The sequence below is a fragment of the Melopsittacus undulatus genome, chromosome 6 (genome assembly GCF_012275295.1).
Source record: "Melopsittacus undulatus isolate bMelUnd1 chromosome 6, bMelUnd1.mat.Z, whole genome shotgun sequence".
Lineage (NCBI taxonomy): Eukaryota > Metazoa > Chordata > Aves > Psittaciformes > Psittaculidae > Melopsittacus > Melopsittacus undulatus.
The window spans coordinates 2,043,741-2,064,935 of NC_047532.1; the positions used below are offsets into that span (position 1 = coordinate 2,043,741).

At 53.9% G+C, this 21,195-nt stretch overlaps 3 protein-coding genes across 4 annotated transcripts; 2 read left to right on the forward strand and 1 right to left on the reverse strand.

Annotated features, from left to right (window-relative positions):
• Positions 1-92: 92 nt before the first annotated feature.
• IGBP1 (immunoglobulin binding protein 1) lies at positions 93-5,313 on the forward strand. 2 transcript variants are annotated; one of them, XM_034063927.1, is made up of 6 exons: positions 93-312; positions 465-773; positions 2,463-2,658; positions 3,540-3,625; positions 4,628-4,731; positions 4,990-5,313. In XM_034063927.1, the coding sequence occupies exons 1-6, from the start codon at positions 98-100 to the stop codon at positions 5,130-5,132; spliced, it is 1,053 nt and encodes a 350-aa protein (XP_033919818.1). In that variant the 5' UTR covers positions 93-97; the 3' UTR covers positions 5,133-5,313. The 2 variants fall into 2 exon arrangements, with proteins under 2 accessions (XP_033919818.1, XP_033919819.1); XM_034063928.1 differs by having other exon boundaries at positions 4,993-5,313.
• A 4,079-nt stretch (positions 5,314-9,392) lies between these two features.
• Positions 9,393-13,113, forward strand: LOC101871818 (diacylglycerol O-acyltransferase 2-like). The gene is made up of 8 exons (XM_034063951.1): positions 9,393-9,649; positions 10,963-11,091; positions 11,165-11,272; positions 11,521-11,591; positions 11,701-11,905; positions 12,127-12,301; positions 12,378-12,580; positions 12,737-13,113. The coding sequence occupies exons 1-8, from the start codon at positions 9,610-9,612 to the stop codon at positions 12,889-12,891; spliced, it is 1,086 nt and encodes a 361-aa protein (XP_033919842.1). The 5' UTR covers positions 9,393-9,609; the 3' UTR covers positions 12,892-13,113.
• A 1,491-nt stretch (positions 13,114-14,604) lies between these two features.
• On the reverse strand, positions 14,605-15,723 carry P2RY4 (pyrimidinergic receptor P2Y4). The gene has a single exon (XM_005139979.3). It carries the CDS (start codon positions 15,715-15,717, stop codon positions 14,605-14,607), a length of 1,113 nt encoding a protein of 370 aa, XP_005140036.2. The 5' UTR covers positions 15,718-15,723.
• Between the last annotated feature and the right edge of the window lie 5,472 nt (positions 15,724-21,195).

A 21,195-nucleotide genomic window follows, 5' to 3' on the forward strand; every position in this document is an offset into this window, starting at 1 on the left:
GCACCCTCGCTGTGCCCTCACCAAGATGGCGGCACTCTCGCCCTGCCCTCACAAGATGGCGGACGGGGCGGAGCCGCTCGTAACCTCCGGAAGGGATATGTTGGTAGCCGGTTCCCAGCCCAGCATGGCGGAGGGCGCTGAGGAGGGGCAGAAGCTGGCTGAGCTGCTGGCCGTGGGCTGGCAGCTCTGGGAGGAGCTGGAGACCGACACCGCTCCGTCCTCGGGGAGCCCGGCCGTGCAGGAGAAGGTGCGGCAGGGGCTGGATGTCCTGCGGAGGGTGAACGCCATGGTGGCGCAGCTGGAGCTGTTCAGGTGAGCGGAGCGGAGGGGTGAGGCGGGCCGGGGGTCTGCCATCCTGCGGGGCTTTTCCAGGCCCGGGTGGAGCTGGATCGGGATCGGGATCGGGATTGGGATTGGGATCGGGATCGGGATCGGGATCGTGAGGCTCGTCTGTGCCCTTGCAGTGAGAACGAGGACCTGGAGGAGATAGCTTCATCCGACCTGAAGTACCTACTGCTGCCGGCATTGCTGGGGGCCATGACACTGAAGCAGGTGGACATGAGCAAGAGGCTGGAGCACCTGGAGAGCGCCCGGACCCTCTTCTGGAGCTTCCTCAAGCGCTGCAAGAGCTACGGGCTGGGCAGCTTCCATCTGCCCCCTGCCACCAGCCCCACAGCAGAGGACGGGGTTGGGAGCCCGGCCCGACGGGGCCCTGCTGCCGGCCAGGACGAGCTGGTGGCCATGGCGACCAGCAGGCAGGCCAAGATTGAAAGGTAGGTTCGTGTTTTGTGGCGTTTAAAAGCCTTTGGGAATCCATTTCAGAGAAGGGAGAGCCGGGAGCAGTGTGTGGTTGTACAGACAGGGAGTGCCAGGAAATACACCTGATTGTGAAACAGTCATTTGAAGAGATGTGCCACATAGTATTTAGTGACTGCAGGGGTGCATTTACACCTGTGGTTTCTGGTCTTTGAAGAGCTGCATGGAAGCTCTTCTGGCTGGCGCTTTGTTGCTAAGAGCATAACAGCACCCATGCTGGAAGCTGCCTACCAATGGGCTTATTATGTCTTTAAAAAGAGGTGGTTGATGTGTCTTTGTTATGCTCTAGCTGGGGATTTTGACAAGTTGTTGCTTATTGGTAGCACTGAAAGTCCCAGGCTGGGCTGGGGAGCTGTTTGAATTGCATGGATACAAGAATATGATTCATGTTCTAGATATTAACCTAACTGAGGTCGGTTTGGAATGCTAGAACACATCAGGACCTTTAGGCTCAGCACAGCAAAGCCTTTTTAGAGCTGAATATCTCCTTCCAGGCAGCTTTGTTAGTGCTGCAGGTTGGGCTTTGGTTACATGTGAAGTACATGGAAGTGTATCATGTACCTGGGCACACAGAAATACCCTGGATAGAAATAGAAGCATGTTCTAATGTGCCTTACAAACTCAGTCTTTGTGTCATGTAGAAGCAACTCGGTATAACTGTCACATTGCTTATATGAGGTGATGAACTCATCATTTGCTGGCTCCTTCACTGTTTTCTCTAGGAGACAGATGTTGCCAGGCTTGCAGAATTGTACCTGGGAGGTTTAATTTTCCAGGTTTGCTCGACTTTTAGGAAGAAAGATAAATAAATAGAGGTATCCATACATTAAAAGTATCTTAAATCTGCTTTTGATAGACAGGAGATACTTAAATTACAACAGTAATTCATCACAATCTCCCCTTTTTATATAATTTTACTTTTATATACATGAAATCATGTTAAACCTCTTACACAGAGTAGTAAAGGTCCTATGTAATGGCTGAATTTGAGTTGACAGATGGAAGTGATGGCGTAGATGAGAACAAAGTATTTTGGTGGTGCATGTAGGTATATAACTGCATTTTCAAAGCCTTTCTTAAGCAGATTGAAACTCTTCAGATTCCTGTAGATCTCATTTGTTAAAAACCTTCTGTTGTCAATCAGATGAGGTGGGAGATGCATCCCCACAGTGCCTCCTGCTTATGCATCCTTAGAGGTCATCACTAAATGACAGCTGGTATCATCTGGTGCTGTCAGTGCTCCTCTTCCTCTTAATGGGAACTCTTCCTGTAAGTCTGCTTTATTTCTACAGGAGTCTTACTCAATTGTTAAATGAGTTCTCCTTACACCAAGACATTAGTCAAAGACATGAGGAGATTTATGAATGCCTGGGACTGGTGTACCCTGAGGAGAACTGGGCAGCAGCTGGCACTGCTGTGAAGAGGGTTTAAACAGGGTAGGCAAGTTGGAGTTGAATTGAGGCAGGAGTTGGTTCTCTGGCTACATTTGACTGAATTTAGAACCATAGAATAGTTAGGGTTGGAAAGGACCTTAAGATCATCCAGTTCCAACAGTTTGTTTTAGGAAATGGTTTTAGAAATCACAGTATCCGGGCTGGGTTATAGAAAGGTAATTTAATGATTTAGTTCTCTTCTCTTTGAGACAGATATAAGCAGAAGAAGGAACTGGAGAACAGGTTGGCCTCTCTGAAAAATGCTGTGGACAGTGGGCAAGCAGATGAAGAGCAGATACGGGCGTTTTATATCCTACAAACCCAGAAGTGGATCAACACCAGCCTGGAGGAAATTGAAAGTGTTGACCAAGAAATAGCCATATTGAGGAGCAGAGGTACAGCAAAACAGGTGTGTGATCTCTCTTGAGCTGCAGGTCATTCACAGCACAAGCAGATGGGATTTGGGTTCACTCTGAATGGGCAGTGTCTGATTTTTGAATTGGTCACTGTCCAGTCCTACCCTGTGTTCTAGACAGTCATGTTTTGCAGAGTAATAGAGCACTGAGTATCAGAGCTGAATCAGTCTGTGTGCAAAGGCTTTTCTCCCCTTTGCTGTCTTCTGCCAGACCCTTAACTCTAAAGAAGTGACTACATTTGTAAATTAAGAGACCCTTGTGATTTCTTTCCCACCTATACTTTTGATGTACAAGGTGTCCATGTGTTACAGAAAGAAATGCCTGTTCTGAATGATGAAAGCTTCTCATAGACCTGCAATTCCTGTGTAGGACAGTGTTCCTGGGCTTTGTTACTCATCTAAATGTCTGTCTAGAAATGAAAAATCATAATGTGTTGACACAGACCATACATAGTCCAGCTGGTTTGTGCAGTTCATTAATGGTGTTGCAGAACTCTGCTCCTCTGTAGTGCCCTGGGTGCTATCATTGGGAATGATGAGCTCTGCTTGCTTCAGGATGTGTTGTGTTTGATCCCTGGGAAAAACAAGGTGTATTTCATGCTTTGATGTGAACTGATCTGGTTTAGCTCTGTCAGCTTTCTGTGTTGATGAGAGCGGGTGTAACAAAGGCACAAAGGGAAGTGATTTATAGCAGCTCACAGATGGAGCTCATCATTTAAACTGGATTAAGGTGTGAATTGTCCACCTTGGGATGTTGCTCTGACAGCAGAGGCATTTCTCTTCTACAAGACCTCTAAAGACTCGTTTGGGATGGGAAGCAGAGAAAGGGATTTTTATGTACATGATTATTTTGTGACTATTGTGTACATCTTCAGTCTTCAGCACCACCACACGGTACTTCTCGGCAAGTCAGGCCTCCAATGAAGCCTTTCATTCTCACCCGGGATGCTGTGCAGAATAAGTATGTTGATTTCTTATTATTTAGAGGCAGTACGAGGCAGTGCTCTGTCCTTGTGTTAAGACTCAGATACTCTTTGAACTGCAGCAAACCAGTTGTTACTTTCAGGCTTTGCATCTGGGTAGCAGGTGAGGAGAACATCTAATGGGTTTCTTGAACTTTTTCTGGTTTCTTCTGTTCCCAGCATCCTGCACTGTCTTGGCTGATGCTGTTTACTCCTATTGGAGTGGCAGAGGAGATCGTATTTAGCAGATATTACTCTTAACTTACAGGTCATGTCCTTGTTGGTTGGTAAGGTGTGGAGAGGCAATGTTTATCTGCCCCTCTAACCTCTATGGGATGGAAGAGGATTACTCTTCACTCTTAAAGAGCCCAGTAGTGAAAAGCACATGTGATCTCTTAATCTGATGTAAACTCTGAAATATTTCAGTGAATTCAAATAAGTGATCTGGGGAGCTGGGAAGATGTGATGCCTACCAGAGAATAATCACTCATGGTTAGTATGGTTTTCAACTGTAAGGCTTTCCCTAGCCTTGCAGGTTATCCAGATCTTACTATTTTGTGACACCATGAGATTCTTATGAGGAATATGGCAGCTAAAGCACAAGTTGGAATAGAAACCACATTTCTTGTCATGCTTTTGACATTATTTACCCTGAGCCTTCCATATATCTGTTTAGCCAAGCTTTGCCTAACTCAATTCTTGGCGCCTCCTTGGCAAGCTGTACAGACTCCTTTGGGCTGGCCAAGTGATTTGTGAATAGAACAGTCCTTGCCTCTCTAAATCAGCAGGGTGAACTCTCTAAATGCTGTTATGGCTGGGTTACTGGCAAGCCTTGCTGAAGGGCCAGGCTGTAGAAACATGTTCTCAAGCCCTCGTTGATAACATGATTGTATTGTTAGTACAGATTAGATTACAGAGTAGTTCTGTGTAGGGTTGTCTATGTTTCTGCTCATTCATAGCAATGTCAAGTGCCTTCTTTGACTGTCCATCTCTTCTTGTAGAGTGTTCGGTGCTGGTTATCCCAGCCTGCCTGTGATGACTGTGGATGACTGGTACGACCAGCGCAGAAGGCAAGGAGTGTTGTCTGGTCAGAGCACGCCTGCAGGTACAGAATGGCAAAGCAAAGGTTGGAATGGAGAACTTGGGAAGTCTCTTGGGGGGAGGGTGAACAGGGATGTGTTCAGAGTGTAAAGCACCCACTGACTGAGGAAGAGTAAGAGCTGGCTTCATAAGGCTGTAAAAATAACTGGCTTACTAGACTGCTCATTTGTCAGTTCCTGCTTTTTGTCCAGACCAGCTTTTGAGAGCTTGGCTGTGGATCTTCCACTGTCCTACTGCCCCTCACTCATGTTCTTGTCTTCAGCAGGTCTAACTGATGAAGAGTTGCAGAAGCAGGAGCAAAAAGAGGAGGAGGATGATGAGGAAGCTCTTCAGAAAGCTCGCAACATGGATGACTGGAAGGATACACACCCAAGAGGCTATGGCAACCGGCATAACATGGGCTGATGCTCTTGCTGCAGAGGGAGCATGTCGTGGAAATCTGTAAGAACAGCCAGTGTCCTGGCAATACAGGAGTAAAGACACTGTACAAATGCAGAGGTATCCGTGGCTTCTCTGGGAGGCAGGGAACTGGATGAGTAAACGTGACTGCTTGTTTTGGTTTACATTCAATGTTGGACTGAGTGCACTGACTGTGTACAGTGATGCCACAGAGCTCCTGTCAGGTGGAGCTCTTTCCAAGGGGTCAGACTGCCTCTGTTCTCCCAGGCAGAGGAAGTCCTTGCAAGAAAAGTACATGAATTTGGAAATGGTTTCTTTGTATTGTGGGTGGATGTATTTATTTTCTTTTCCCTCTGTATCATAGAATCATAGGGGTTAGGGTTAGAAAGGACCTTAAGATCATCTAGTTCCAACCCCCCTGCCATAAGCAGGGACACAACACACTAAACCATGTCACACTAAACCAAGATGTTGCCAGGCAGAGGTGAGACTGACAGGGGTGTAGTTCCCTGGGTCTTCCATTTTCCCCTTCTTGAAAATGAAGTTACATTTCCCTTTCTCCAGTCAAGCACATTCAGGTTCTTAAAATGATGTCAAACCTGATCCTCTCCTACAGTGGGCCTAAGGTCTTCATTCTCACAGTCCCTGCATCTGCCTTCCAAGACTTGGGCAGTGTGGTCAGAGCATTTGCCAGTGGAGACTGAGGCAAAGAAGTCCTTGAGAACCTCAGCCTTCTCTAAATCCAGGGTAGCCAGTTCTGGTAGCTTCCAGAGAGGCCCACATTATCCCTAGTCTGTCTTGTTTGCTACATGCCTATAGAAGCCCTCCCTGTTACCTTTCACATCCCTTTCCAGATGTAATTCTGAGTGGTCCTTAGCTTTCCTGACCTGGTCCCTAGCTTCCCAGACAGCATCTCTCTATTCTTCCCAAGCTGCATGTCCTTGCTTAACACCTTTTATGAGCTTTTTTTTCCCTTTAAGTTTCCTCAGCAGCTCCGTATTCCTCCATGGAGGCCTCTTGGCCTTCCTGCTGCATTTCTTTCTTGTCAGGATGCAGAACTCCTGAGCTTGGAGGAGGTGATCCTTGAATATCAACCAACAGTCTTGGCCCTCCCTGCCCTCTAGGGCTATATCCCATGGAACTTTACTAAGCAGGTACCCAAAGAGGCCAAAGTCTGCTCTCTTGAAGTCTGGGGCAGTGAGCTTGCTGTGTGCCCTTCTTATTGTCCTGAGGATCTTGAACTTGACCATCCTATGATGCTGCCCTGGAGTATCACATTTCCAACCAGCCCCTCTCTGTTGGTGAGCATGAGGTCAGGCATGGCATGTTTCCTTGTTGGCTCCTCTGTTACTTGCAAGAGGAGGTTATCTTCCACACAATCAAGGAATTCCCTGGATTGCTTGTGCCAGGCCATACCATCCCTCCAAGAGATATCAGGATGGTTGAAGTCCCCCAGGAGGACAAGGACCTGTGAGCGTGAGGCTGTTCCTATCTGTCTGTAGAGCACTTCATCCTCTTGGTCAGGCGGTCTGTAACAGATCCCCACAGTTATGTCCCCATTGCTGTTCTCCCTTTGGCCCTGACCCACAAACTGTTGTCTCATCACCTGTCCCCAGATAGAGTTCCATACTCTCCAGCCTGTGGCTGACATAAATAGCTACTCACACTCCCTGTTGGGCGGATCTGTCTTTCCTATAGAGCCTATAACCTTCCACTCCAATACTCCAATCATAGGAGCCATCCCACAATATTTCTGTGATGCCAATGATATCATATGCCTGTAGCTGTGTACACATCTCTTACTCCTCTTGTTGCCCATACTACAGGTGTTTGTATAGAGGCATCTGAGCTGAGCTCCAGATGAAGCTGACTCATTGGCTGGAGTGGCTGAAATAGCTCTGCATTGCTTCAAGCATTTATTAAAGGTGCTGGCAGTCGACTTGAGGGTGTTGGGATGGAATGATGCCCACCTGACCAACACATTAGTTTAAAGCTGCCTTGACCAGCCTGGCAAGTCTCCTACCAAAGCAGCTCTTCCCTTTTGTCAGACAAGCTTCACCAGCCTTCAGTAGACCTGGCCTCCCAACTCAAGTCCCATGCTCTAAGTAACCAAACCCCTGACTATGGCACCACCCATTTGTTAACCTGCCAAATCTGCCTGGCCTTTTCAAGGTCCTTCCCTTTGACCTGGAGGATTGATTTAAAACCTGTCTGAGCTCCAGAGTCCCACCTTTCCCAGGGCTTTGTAGTCATTCTTAATGATTCCCAGGCTCCTGCTGTCGATAACACTTGCATCCACATGGACCCCGAGAAGTGGATAATAGTCAGCAGGACTTATTAGACCAGGCAGGAACATCCCTGATCTGAGCCCCTGGTAGGCAACATTGCTGTGTCACACCCTGCCTGCACTGCTCACTGAGCTCCTGGCCTGCATTCTCTTCCATTCAGGCTGCTCATCTCAGTGGAGCTGTTGGCTTCTGGACAAGGCCAGGCAAGGGCTTGAGGCTCCCTGGGTGGCTTCACTGCTCAGAACTGAGGCTCCTGCACGCTGTGTTTCCTGTTGCTCTGGTGTTGGAAGCGCCCTCTCTGGAGCTGCTCACCTTGGCAAAGTAATGTGTATATATAAATATTTAATAAGCAAAATAAAGTCTCTTGTGCTGCCTAGTTGCTGTTGTTAAAATCCATTGCTCTTCATCCCAGGCTCTTCCAGAGCAAGACTGTGAAGCTGGTTTCTAGCAACCAGGGGTGTTGGGAATGCAAGATGGTCAATGTCGGATGTGTTCATCTTGGTAGGCAGGTCTGCATGCACAGCTGGGTGCTCCATGGGCTTTCCACAGGTGAATTCCACTGTTCTGGGCATGCAGACTGAAGTGCTGGGGATATTTTTTGTGAAGTAAATCAGGTATTTTAAGGGCAATGTCTTGAAATGCTGATACTACCTGTTGTAGAAGTCTTAATAGGCATGCTTGTCCTTTTGCTCATAACAAAAGTAACAGGGGGCTGCATGGCTGTAATGCATACAGTGTGATATACAGGGAGCCCTACAGTGGCCAATAGTGCCATATTCAGAAGTGAAGTACTGCACTGGTGGTCAGTGTGCTTGGGAATCTACTGCCAGAATAACCCTGAAGGGGTGAAAACCTTTTCTGGATTCCTCTGAAGCTGGTTTAAACAGCTGCTGGCACCAATCCTGAGCTGAGTGAGAAGGGAGAGCATGAACGTTCTGCCCTACATGGCACTGACCTGGTGTGCGGTGGGCACGTCACTGGGTAAGAAAGTGAGGAATCGTGGCTGGAAGACCTGGAGTTGCCCAGCATGGGACTGGCAGCTGAGGATGCAGTTATTCTAAATGTCTTACAGATGTTGGGATAAAAGCCCATAGAAATCATCACTGATACTTGCATGTGTGGCAGTGTTACCTGAAGCAGGACACAAGGTGTTTACTGTCTGATTTGGTGCAGTCAGGTTCATCAGCAGAGCACTCTTGTGTCCAGGGAGTTAGATTCTTAGAGAATGGGGGGGGGGGGTTTCCTTCCTATTAGTGTGACTCAGGCACACCTGAGAGGCCAGCTAGGCTTCAGGAGAGCTTGGATGTTCTATACTTGGCAATCTCAGCTCTAACTAACCTGCCCCTGTGAAGCTGTAGCCTGCAGTGAATGCTGTTGCACCCTTTATTCCAGACCCTGAGCCCTTACAAGAGCAGATGATGAGTTTTTGTGGGTTCCAAACCTCTCCCATGAAACATGGTTGAGACTTTAACAACACATTCAATCCTACATGTGCACTTATTCCTTTCCTAACTTTGATGGTAGCTGGCTTTTCCTTGTGAGTACTTCTGGAGAGGTAGATCCTGAGGAGTAGCTCCAGTGAACTGGTTCCTATGGATTTTCACCTTTCCTTGGGCTGTTGGCCTGAAGCCCATCTCGGTGCAGCTTTGGTGCTGTTCTTGTTTCATTTTCGTCTGTTTTTTGTCCCTCACTCCTCTCCACTTCAGCTGGGCTAGCAGACTGAGCTGGCTGACTCCAGTGCCCCTCTTAGGGGTGGAAGAGGAGGGGACAGTGCTGGGGCTGACGGTCAAGGCCTGTCAAGCGGGCTGCCTTCCCATACTCAGAGGGGGAGCTTCGGGATGACGTTTAGAGCATAGCAGGGTTTGTGAAATACCCAGCACAAGGACAGTACCATCACCAGGGGAAGACAGCTCCACCAGACCCACCACTGGTGCCGGTGGTGGTGCCTCTCTGAGGAGCAGTGGGTGTCCTTCACCACGGCACTGCCTCACCGCTCAGTGGGACTCCTCATCTTCCCAAGGACCAGCAGCTCTTCCTGCTCTGCAAGCCAGGACCAGAGCGTGTCTGCTCCCCTCCACAGTGGGAGGTTTACCTTGGATCAGCTGGTTAAAGCTGCTGGATACACAGTCGCCCTCCAGCATTTCCAAATTCACCTTTCAACCTCCAGAAGCAGAGGCTGGCGCAGAACTCCCACCATGAAAACAATTATTGCAGCCTGCTCTCAGAATCTGAGTGGTAAGATACTTCCAGAATGTGTTTGAATGGTTCCTGATGCTCTGGAGATGCCATTTGTTGTCACTATTGTCTGTCCACTTTAGGCTTAGGGGAAAGGGAGGTGTTTGGAGCGATGTGGGATTTGCAGCCCCAGAGGAAAACATACAGTTGCTCAATAGGAATTAATTTCTGACAATGTTACTCCTGCAACAGCTCCAGAAAGCTGCAGATTTCCCTTCATCTTTCCTTGCTGCCCTGGGCTATAGAGTCCAACTTTTTGGGTTTGAAGAGGCTCCTCTCACTGTAGATGGAGCCGGCAGCAGAGCCCATAGGGCTTCTCTGGAAGGGTGAGCAGGGATGGGCAGGAGGGAGCGCTTGGGGGAGAGAGGAAACAACTCTTTAATACTGGTGATGCCTCTGGTGTTCATTTTGGTTATCCCATTCATGACTTGGATTGAGCAGGATGAATGGAGCCAGGCACTGAAGCTGGGGTTTGGTGGCTCACCTCTGAGCTGGGGGTCCCACAGGTGACCTAAGGGTCTCCAGCTTGGGGAGCCATGGGGACAGTCTGCTCCTGTCTCAGCCAACATGCTGGGTTTGGGCTGTTTTCCCAAGAAAACAAGGCTCTTGTGACACAAGAGCCAGCTCACTTGTATTCACAGCAGTGGCTGTGCCTGGTGGTCTCGGGCACAGGGGACCTTTGGCCTGGAGCAGTGCATGGGCAGAACAGGCACCTCGGTCAGGTTTTGGGGAGGAGGGATGGGGCTGTGCATGGAGTTTGGATCCTGGCTCCTGGCCTGGGGCAGTTAATGGTTCACCAAGGTAGGCTGGAGGGAAGGGGGTGGTGGGGGGAGTGGAGCAGCTGCAGCTGCTGGACTGTCCTTGCTGCAGGCAGGGCTCCATGGGGATGGCTGTGGGGACAGCACTCTGGGGTTTGGCACTGCCCTGCACTGCCCTACTGCACCAGCTGAGAGAGACATGAATTCACTGTGAGCCTGAACATGGGAAAGGTCCTGGTCTTTGGGGAGCTGGACATGGTGTGGGATGTGCCACTGCACTCTGCTCCAGAGCTGCATCCAAGCTCATGGACGTGTTTGGGTCCATGAACAAGGCTGTTCCAAGAGCAGCCGGCGTGGTCCAGAGCTCTCTGGGGATGAGCATCCTCCATCTCATCCCTCCTCACCCCACTGCTTCATCCTTTCCATCCCACCTCACTGCTGCACCCCAAAGCCCCAGCAGCCACAGGGGCCCCTGGATTCACCCCCTGCCAGCCCAGTGGAGCAGCTCTGGTCCAGTCTGTGCTGCTCTGGGCTGGATGTCATGTCTCTTCACAGGCAGTCGCGCCAGCATCCAGGCCACCCTGCGCACCCTGCTTGCAGCACCCTGGCCTTCTCAGCGGGATATCCACTCCTGGCTCCAGCTTCTCTCCGTCCTCCAGTGGGTGCTGAGCTTCCTGCTGCTGGGTCAGTGAGTGGGGGTCTGCAGGGGGTCCCATGAGGCAGGAATGCATCCACTCACCCCTTCCTGCTCCCACAGGGATCGTCAGCCTGCTGCTCCTCATTTACCTTGCCTTCACCAGCTTTTGGCCCATCTCTGCTCTCTACCTGGCCTGGATCATCTTTGACTGGGACACACCAGAGAGAGGTGGGGATGGGCACAGGTCCCCTTTTCCTCCTGCTTTGCAGCAGGATGGGGCATGGGGTCTCCTCTTTTCCTGGGTCCATCCCAGCATGGCAGTTGGAGAGCACCACATTCCACCTGCTCCTTCCTTCCTCTGCCCCATCATCATCCCCATGGTGGGAAGAGGGATGCAGTGGGCCTGTGGGTAGTGTTTCCCATGGATCCCACTGGGATGTGGGCATCATCTCCTGTGGTCCCTCCCTGGTTTGCAGGGGGCAGGAGGCTGCCATGCCTGCGTCGATGGACCGTGTGGAGGCACTTTCGGGATTACTTCCCTGTGAAGGTACAGTGCAGGGAGCCAGGGGGCCAGGATGGGATGTTCATGCAGGTGGTGCTACCAGCTAAAACCATGTGCCACTGTTACGTCCCCACAACCCCTTTTATGCCCACAGCTGGTGAAGACACACGACCTGTCCCCCAGCCACAACTACATCATCGGCTCCCACCCTCATGGCATCCTCTGTGTTGGTGCCTTCTGCAACTTCATCACAGGCTCCACAGGCTTTGAGGAGATGTTCCCGGGGATCCGACCCTTCCTCACCACCCTGGCCGGCAACTTCCGACTGCCCATCTTCAGGGAGTACCTGATGAGTGGAGGTGAGGCTCCCTGGTTACCCCATGGGCTGCCCCATGGGCATGGCTGGTTGTGCTGGTGTGAGGGATGCAACCACTGCCTGCCCCACTCCTGCCCCTGCTTCTGCCACGCAGTACCCATGGGCAGGGAGCTCTTGCACTGTCCCTTGCATGATCCCACACCACAGAGTCCCTTGTGGGGTCCCTCAGAGGGTCCCCAGCACCAACACTCCATTCTGCTGCAGGGCTGTGCCCGGTGACACGCCGCGCCATCGGGTACCTGCTGTCCAAGAATGGCACCGGCAATGCCGTGGCCATCGTCATCGGTGGAGCGGCCGAGTCGCTCTCCTGCCGTCCTGGCATCACCACACTCACCCTGAGGAACCGTAAGGGCTTCGTCCGCTTGGCCCTGCAGCACGGGTGGGTCATGGGCACTGCCGCTGGGGGAGGCTAGGGGGTCTGGCATCCCATCACCACCCACCGTGTTCCCCCACAGGGCTCACCTCGTCCCTTCCTTCTCCTTTGGGGAGAATGACCTCTTTCGCCAGGTGGTGTTTGAGGAGGGAAGCTGGATGAGGAGCATCCAGCAGCGCTTCCAGAAGATGATGGGCTTCGCTCCATGTGTCTTCTATGGTCGGGGCATCACCTCCGTCCAGTCCCGGGGTTTCCTTCCCTATGCCAAACCCATCACCACTGTAGGTGAGCATCTTCTGCCTGGGAGGAGGGGATACCCGAAAAGTGGAGGGGGGAAGGAGGAGGACACCCCATAATGGGTGGTGTTGGAAGGTGATGTATTGCACAAAGGCTTGTACCCCAGTTAGCCAGGCCAGCCTGACCTTCCTCCTGTCCCGGCAGTGGGGGAGCCAGTGACCGTGCCCAAGATCGAGGACCCGAGCAGTGAGGTGGTGGATGTGTACCATGAGATGTATATCCGCTCCCTGCTCAAGCTCTTCAATGAGAACAAGACCAAGTATGGGCTGTCGGAGACGGACGAGCTGCACATCCTCTGAGCACGGCTTGGTGCCAATGGCCAGATCCTGGCTCACAAGGGCAGTGCTCTTGTGGGGGGGGATTTCAGCCATCCTGGCACTGGGGACACATGGGGGATGCACAGGGGACGGTCCCCACTCTGGCCCCTGCTCCTCTGGCCAAACAAACTGAGCAGGATGCAGGAGAGGAGGAATCAAAGGGAACTTGGGAAAGAGTCCTCTTTGAAAGGGGTTTGGAGGGGCTGTGGGTGTCCCTGAGGATGTGGGGCTGATGGGGGGGGATGGAGAAAGGCTGGGGGCCAGTGCTGGGCATGGTTCCCTCAAGATAACCAGGACACCATGGGCTGAGGGAAGAGATGTCATGTGAGGGGGGAACCAGATGGGTAATTTGGGGTGAGTGGGACCAGGCTGGGGAGTATCCCCCCTGGAAGGGACACTCCAGGACCTGGGGATGAGTGGCCTCAGCCGGTACCATGTGGCTGTGGGTGAGCAGTGAGTGCTGCTCTGGCCCCAGATGAGCCTTTTCCACCACCTCTGTACCCAATACAGAATCTCAACCCCGTTCCTGTGTGTCCCCCATTCCGTGTCCCCCGTTCCATGTCCCCTCACTGGCAGCTCCATCTCCAGGGCTGGGGCTGTGCTTAATGGGGTTCCTTGCATGGCTCAGGTGCAACCAACCAGCTCCCAGGGTCCATCTGAGCTGCATCAGGTATAATGGGAGGTGAGATGCCACAGCTGCTTGTACTGGGTTAACTGGGCTTAGGAGAGAAGTTGTCTTCTCTGCTTCCACTTCAGCAGTGAGTAAGGGGTTGTCTGTGTATCACTGTCTGGTGGGATGGGAATGTGGGGATGGGATGTGGCATCCCTGGGGATCTTCTCCCACTTGCATGACCTGGGCAGCTCGTGGTGGGATGTAGCTGTGTGTGGCCAGTGATGCTCCAATGGGAGACAGCCCCTCCTGCCCTCCCTATGACGGGGACACCCCACCCCATCCCATCCCATCCCGGATGGTGTGTGGGAATCCGCAGTACTGATAACCATCTCTGGTCTGCTGTTTGCGGAGGCACTTGGTCAAACAAAAGGGCTGAGCAAACATTTGGAAAGCAAACATGCACAGAGGCAGATTCCCAAGGACTCTCATCACCACAGGTGTCACTGCTCTGCCTCCTCACTGGGTGACTGGTAATGGGTTTCCTTCGCTTTCAGACACTTTATAGGGTAAGGGGGGTAAGGGTTAAGGTCCCTCTCCCTCCTCTTGTAGGAAGCAACAGCATAGAGAAAAGGGAAGGGTTTTATTGATGGGTGATGGGCAGCAGGTACCCCATGCTGTATCCCTCCCTACCCTCCCAGGGCCAGCAGTGTGACAGGGGCATCTCTGACAACCTCCACCAGGTACTCAGGGAGCCCAGTGTCAGCTTCATCCCCAGGTTCAGTCTTGTCCTCCCCATTGCTATTGAGCTGGTTGAAAGGGCTGTGCATGCCCAGGAAGGGACCAGTGTCCCGTTTGGTGCCCCACATCCCCAGGAGCACCCCTGGGTGGGATACCAGCCTGCCCCCCCAAAATGGGTCCCCCAAAGGTGGCCATGCCCCAAGTGGCACAAGTACCCTCTTCCTATGGCATTCTAGGGCAGGGCAGGTCTGGGGACCTGGGGATGCCAGGGTGCCCACACGGAGCCCGGGGGGCTGCAACCTGTGGAGACCAGTGATGAGGTTACCACAGTTCCCTTTGTCCCCTCAGCACCCCCCTCTCCTCCCAGTTGTCCCAGTCCCACAGGAGTCACTGGGAGTGCCCCCCAGGATGCTCTCCATGGAGGGGGACACCAGTGCCAGGTCACAGGTGGGCACGGGCCGGAGGCGATGGGCTGGCCCCCGGCGCAGCTGCCCCCGGTACTTGTCCCCAGCCATGAAGTACAGGATGGGGTCAAGGCAACTGTTGATGCTGGCCAGGGGCCGAGTGATCTTGTAGGTGAAGTTGATGATGTTGAGGGTCTGGCAGCTGGCTTGGTAGTAACGGGAGGTGTAGTAAATGGTGCGGGTGATGTGGAAGGGCACAAAGCACAGGGCAAAGACAGTGAGCACAATGATGATCATCTTGATGGAGCGCTTCTTGTAGGAGGGCATCCGGGGGCTGGGGCTGGACAAGCTCGACTTGCCAAGGCTCTTGGCCATCAGGCAGTAGCACAGGACGATCACCAGGAAGGGGACCCCAAAGAGGAGGGCCATGACAGAGGAGCTGTAGTGCACGTAATGGTCAAACTCCTCAGGCTTGGTGGTGTCGTGGCACAAGGTGGTGTTGCCCCTGGAGCTGGTGGTGACAAAGATGAGGTTGGGGATGAGGCAGATGGTGACGACAAGCCAGGCACCCACACAGATGATGCGGGCATGCTTGGTCTTCACCCAGTTCAGGGAGCGGATGGGGTGGCAAATACCCACATAGCGGTGAACACTGATGCACGTCAGCAAGAGGATGCTGCTGTACAGGTTAGCATAGAACAGGAAACGCACCATCTTGCAGAGCCACTGCCCAAAGGGCCAGTTGTTGCGGTCAGCATAATAGTAGACCAGGGTAGGGAGGGAGAGGACATAGAGGGTGTCAGAGACAGCCAGGTTGAACATATAGGTGGTGGTGGCATTCCAGGGCCTCATCCTGGACATGAAGATCCACAGGGCCCAGGAGTTGAGGGGCAGCCCCACCACGAAGACAATGCCATAGGAGATGGGCAGCAGGATGAACTTGAACTCCTCATTGAAGACACACTTTGCCTCTGCGGTGGTGTTTCCTCCTAACCAGGGAGCCGGTGTCGGTGTCCACAGGGCAACTGGGAACGTCCTCACTGGAGTGGCCATGTCCTCCGAGCCGGATCTATGGGAGCAGTCAATAGGAGTGCATTAGTGGCTGATCCTGACCATTGTCAGGCACAAAGCATGGAAGGGAACCAAAGATGTCAGATCCCCCCTCCAGGAGCTCCGCTCACTTTGATGCTTCTCTGCTTTTCCTCAGCCTGTGCCTTTGGGCTCCGAAGGGGACTTGCCAAACCCTCCCCTCGCAGCCCCTGCAATGACACCCATTAATCACCCCTTTGAGCAGCGCCCAGTGACACCAGCACCGCGTGGAGCTGGGAAGCGTGCCTGGGACAGAAGAGCACGCCGGCCCTGTGGGGCAGCAGCCCCACGGCGCAAGGAACAATGAGACCTTTATAAGCAACAGCAGCCCCTGGCCGGTGCCAGCACAGCCTCTTGGAAGCAGGCTCAGCCTAATTGGCACCATCCTGACAATGCTGCTTGTCCCAGAGGGCTCCTTGGCAGAAGAAAGGCAGGAGGAGAAGAAAGGCTTGTCTGGGGGAATATTATGGCCTGGAGAAGTCCTCGGGGGCTGTTAAAGGAGCCTTTGGGAGTGAGTGTCCCTTGACAGTGAGGGGCCTCCAGCTGCCGGGTATTCTCTGTAGGAGAGGGGTGATGTAAGCCCTACAGAGAGGAGCTGTGCTGGAGCCAAGTCCCAGCTCAAGACAGTGCAAGTTCGCAGGGCAGGCAGGATGTTTCCTATTGCTCAGTGCTAGGATCAAAGGCTGGGATCTTCATCCTCTGGCAAACTGGGGCTGAGGCAGGAGGGTGAGCAGGAAAAGTGTCGTGTCCATGTATCAGGATGCTGGAGACCAGAGCCAACTCCACCTGAAGGAGGAAGGAGCCTCTGCCACCATCACAGTGTCCAGCAAAGGACTGGTGGGAACTGCCTGTGCATTGACCTCTCCACACCTCTCACTGTCCCTGGCAAAGCCATTCTGGATCAATCACTTCTGCTGGCCAAGGATGGATACTCGGATGTGTAACCTGGGAGCAGGAGCATCTGCCATGCTGCCGGCAGAGATGAGGGGTACCCAAACCATATCTGATGGAGGGAGCGCTGGTGTGTCTCCAGTTGCTGTTGGTCCAGAGCTCACCCAGGAGCTGATTGGCATCAGGATGCATCCTCTCAGCCTCCTTCATCTCTTGGCTCCCTCATCATCCCCCTCCTGTTTGCCCCTTGCCTTCCCCATGGAGCTGTGCAGGTGGATGGCTTCTCATGGCAAGCGCTATTGACAGGAGCATCCCATAGGGTGTACCCATGGGGTCAGCTGAGGTGTGACCCATCTTCCTGCATGATATCCTTGCAGAGATATCCTTGGGTTTACAGAGATGATCATAAATGAATCAGGAGGCAGATGGGCAAGCGGGAGGCTGCGGGACCAGCCCCTCGGTGCCACACGCACCTCTGCGTGCTCTGTTTGAGGAGTGGGCTGAGCCACAGCTTCAGGCTCACATCAAACACTGCAGCTTCCTTCCTGCTGCAGCCACCTCCCTTATTACAGGGATGAGTTCAGAGAGCAACAGGCAGGTCCTGATCAAACATTAACAGTGGGAAGAACTCGCTCTGGTTTCCCAGAACCAGGAAGGATAAAGAGCTGGTAGCAAACCCCAAGCCTCTGACTGCTGGTGCCTTGAGGTGCTGTGCTGGTTGTGCTGGTCCCACCTCTGCAGGCTGTGATGCTGCTGAAGAAGTGATGCACCAGGAGGTTTAATTCCCTTTGCCAAGTGCAAGTGAGCACGAAGCCTTGAGCACGACCAGGCTGGAGGCACTGCAGGGTTCAGTGACCAAAGTTAATGCCCATGAATTAGGTCAACAAACAACTGAGATATGAAGACAAATCTGGTGTGAGCAATGCATGAGGAGAGAGCCTGGGGAGCTCTGTGGTACCAGACTGCTTAGAGTGCATCTACACAGCTTCTGGCAGCAGCTAAACCCCAAGCATCACCAATGCTCAGCAGCATCACCAATGCTCAGCAGCATCACCAGTGCTCAGCAGCATCACCAATGCTCAGCAGCATCACCAATGCTCAGCAGCATCACCAATGCTCAGCAGCATCACCAATGCTCAGCAGCATCACCAGTGCTCAGCAGCATCACCAATGCTCAGCAGCATCACCAATGCTCAGCAGCATCACCAATGCTCAGCAGCATCACCAATGCTCAGCAGCATCACCAATGCTCAGCAGCATCACCAATGCTCAGCAGCATCACCAGTGCTCAGCAGCATCACCAATGCTCAGCAGCATCACCAGTGCTCAGCAGCATCACCAATGCTCAGCAGCATCACCAATGCTCAGCAGCACGGTTTCACCATTCCCAAGTAAGCTTCCTTTGAGGATAACCACCAATGACATTTGACAAGCTTCATCACAACAGATTTGCTGCTTCACCTTGGTCATGATCACAATCAGGGGTTTAACTTGATGATTCGCACCATAGAATGGTTTGGGTTGGAAAAGACCTTAAGATCACATAGTTCCAACCCCCCGAAAAAGCAAATTCCAGCTGTGTAAGAACAACCTGGAGTGGAATCTTACCAGCATAGAAATGTATCTGCAGGGGTTTTCCTTCTTGCATCAGTGCACCCAAGGACACGTCACCACCAGCCCCATTCCTGCTCCTTGCTGATGTCCCCAACAAGGCTCTCGCTGCCCATGGCCTCTCCTGAGTGTGCTTTCCAAGGAGGTGATGTCTGAGCCAAGCATTCAGTGCCAGAGTGGGAGATGGGAGGTGCTGCAGGGAAAGGACATGGAGCTGGGATGTGATGCTGGCTCCCACCCTGCCTGTTCTGTGATGCTGGAGGGCTGAGAGCCTGGGAAATCCCTTCCCTATGGCAAGCACAGCCTCCTGGGAAGACAGATGTGAGGTTGGCCAGTGCAGTGCCCTGGGAAGCAGTGAACGGTCCTACAAACCCCCTGCGTGACCACCCACCATTGGAAAAGAGCAGAAGCTGATATGGGGCCGTGGGTTGGGGGGCACATGCTGCCCTTGGCCCTTTGCTGCATGAACTGTGCCCCGGCTCCTGGCCCCACGGCCATGCCCAGCCTGAACCCGTCCTTTGGCCCCAGTGGGAGCCAGCGGCTGCCCCCGGCCCTGGTGCCCCAGCAGCCGGCCAAGCATTCCTGCCCTGTGGATTTCTGGGATAGCAGAAAGGCACCAATGGAATGAATGAGTGGGGCAGCACCGACGGCAGACTCTGCCCTCAAGCCAAAGTCCTGCCCTGGCAGGACCGGAGGGGGGTCAGGATCGTGGTGCAGCACACGGGGGCTTTGGAGAGGGGATGGGAGAAGGGATGGAGAGGAGGGAGCAGCCGCTGGTGGTGAGCCTGGGAGCGGCTGCCGCTGGAGCACGGCAAGAACGGGGCTTTGCTCCTCACCCAAGCGCTCGGGATTGCAAAACAAGGGGAAATGATGCAAAGCCTCCTGCAGCAGGACCCTTGTCCCTAATCGCCACGGGGCTGCTGCAGCCAAAGCCCCGGCACAAGGGGAGCGTGACCTCCTTTCGTTTCAATCCTTGCCTTTGACTGCAAGAGCAGCCAAAGCACGACCCGATTGCGCTGCCGGGTGCCTGTGCCTCCTCCCCAAGGACACAGTGGGGTCAGTGCTGGTCTCTGCCCACCCTGCTCTGAGGTGACCCCTTTCTCAGCTGGGTGGGAGGTGATGGTTTCATTTCACCCTTGGGTGGGATGTTCCTTGACCCTCTGCCTCCCCAGGGGAGGGCAGGAGCTCAGAGCATCCGGTTAAGCCACAGCAGCCCAAGGGCAGCAGGGAAACAGCGATTTGAGGAAGAGGAGAGGAAGATGAAGGAGCAGAGGTGGCCGCACAGTGACCCTCGGTGATGGAGGAAGCAGTGGTGGGTAAGGATGAAGATGCACGGATGGAACTGGGGATGCTGGAGGGATGGGGACATCTGCCTGACCCCCACCCCCCGTCCCTGGGTTCCCACCTCCATCCCTTCCACTGTCATAGCTGCTCCTCAGCGTCCCCCCAGTGCCCACCTGCATTGACATGGCTCTGGTGCTATGATCCCTGCCCAGCCCCTGCTCACCTGCGGCCGTGCCGGGGGGGCTCTCAGCAGCGGGGCCCGTCCATGCCCCCCCCGTGCCCTGCAGCGCCCGCTCCTGCGCTCCCACCGCCGGGAGCAAAGTGCCCGGCAGAGGCAGGGCTGGAGGCGGGCAGAGGAGGGGCAGGAGCCCGCAGCGATCCCTGCCCGTGGCCCTGCCCGATGGGCTCAGCCCCGCTCTGCTCCCGTCCCGTCCATTACCCTCGGGCCATCTGCAGCCCCTGCCCCCAGACCATGGCAGTCGTGGGGCTCACCCATGGGGCCACAGCCCTTTCCTTGTGGGGGGCAAGGACCATGGGGACCAGAGCCCCTGGCACTTAAGGACCAAAGTCACTCACCCATGAGAGCCATAGCCCCATATCCATAGGGACCGCATCCCCCTGCCAGTGGGGACCCCTTGCCCACCCTTCGGCAGCCTCCTTGCCCCACCGGCTCCATGCATGTCCCGCAGTTCCCGCACCCCAAGGTGCTGCCCTGCTGGCATCCCAGCCCCGAGGGGCAACACTAGGGACAAAGGTGGCCACTGCCACCTTGAGGCCAGCCTGGGCATAGTGTCCCCAAAACCGGACGCAGCAGCCGCCGGAGCCCTGTTGGGATGGGTTGTCCCTGTGTTTTGGGGGGACCGTGTGCCCCCATTGCCTGGTCGGGGGTTTAACTGCTTTGCGAGCAGGTGTGCTAGGATGAGCAGGTAGAACGGTGCGTTCCAAAGGGAACTGTGCCACTGAGGGCAGCCCCGAGGGTTGGGGTTTGTAGGGTCCCTGGGTAAAGAGTGGGATGCAGGGGGCAATGTTCTGCTGCTCTCCCATTGCCTGTGCACAGAATGAGGCATTGCACACATGCACCCCAGCGTCCCTGAGACTTTATTCGGGATGAGGATAGATAGGGGCAAATGGTGCCGCAGCCTTAGGAGCAGCTGCTGTAGAAGAAGTCATCTGGGAGACAGTGGCAGGAAGGGGACAAGTGTTTTGCTGTGCTGCCCTGGGGTGGATGGTGGTAGCCCCACGTGCTGAGGGGTGATGCAAAGCACTCACATCCCGCAGTACTGTGTGTTGCAGGCAGCCTGTGCAAACTGCAGTGCTGGCATGTCAGGGGGGGCAGGTGGTTGTACCTCTGCATGCTGTGGGGTGAGCATCCCTGCCCCTTGCACCTGCATCCTGCCTGGCACCCAGGCATTAGCCAGGGCAGGGAGGGCACCCCAGTGGTACCCAGCCCCTGGACACCCACCGCTGCACGCACCTGGACAGACAGCAGCCCCTCATCATTGGGGAGGATGCGGTAGGTGTGGACGTGTCTCTGGAACCTGGGAGAGAGCAGAGGATGGTTCCCATCACACCCCATGACACTGGGTGTGTGGCAGCACAGTCCTGATGTGAACACCCCATTCCTTCTGCAGAGAGGGGAACTGAGCTCTCGTTTCA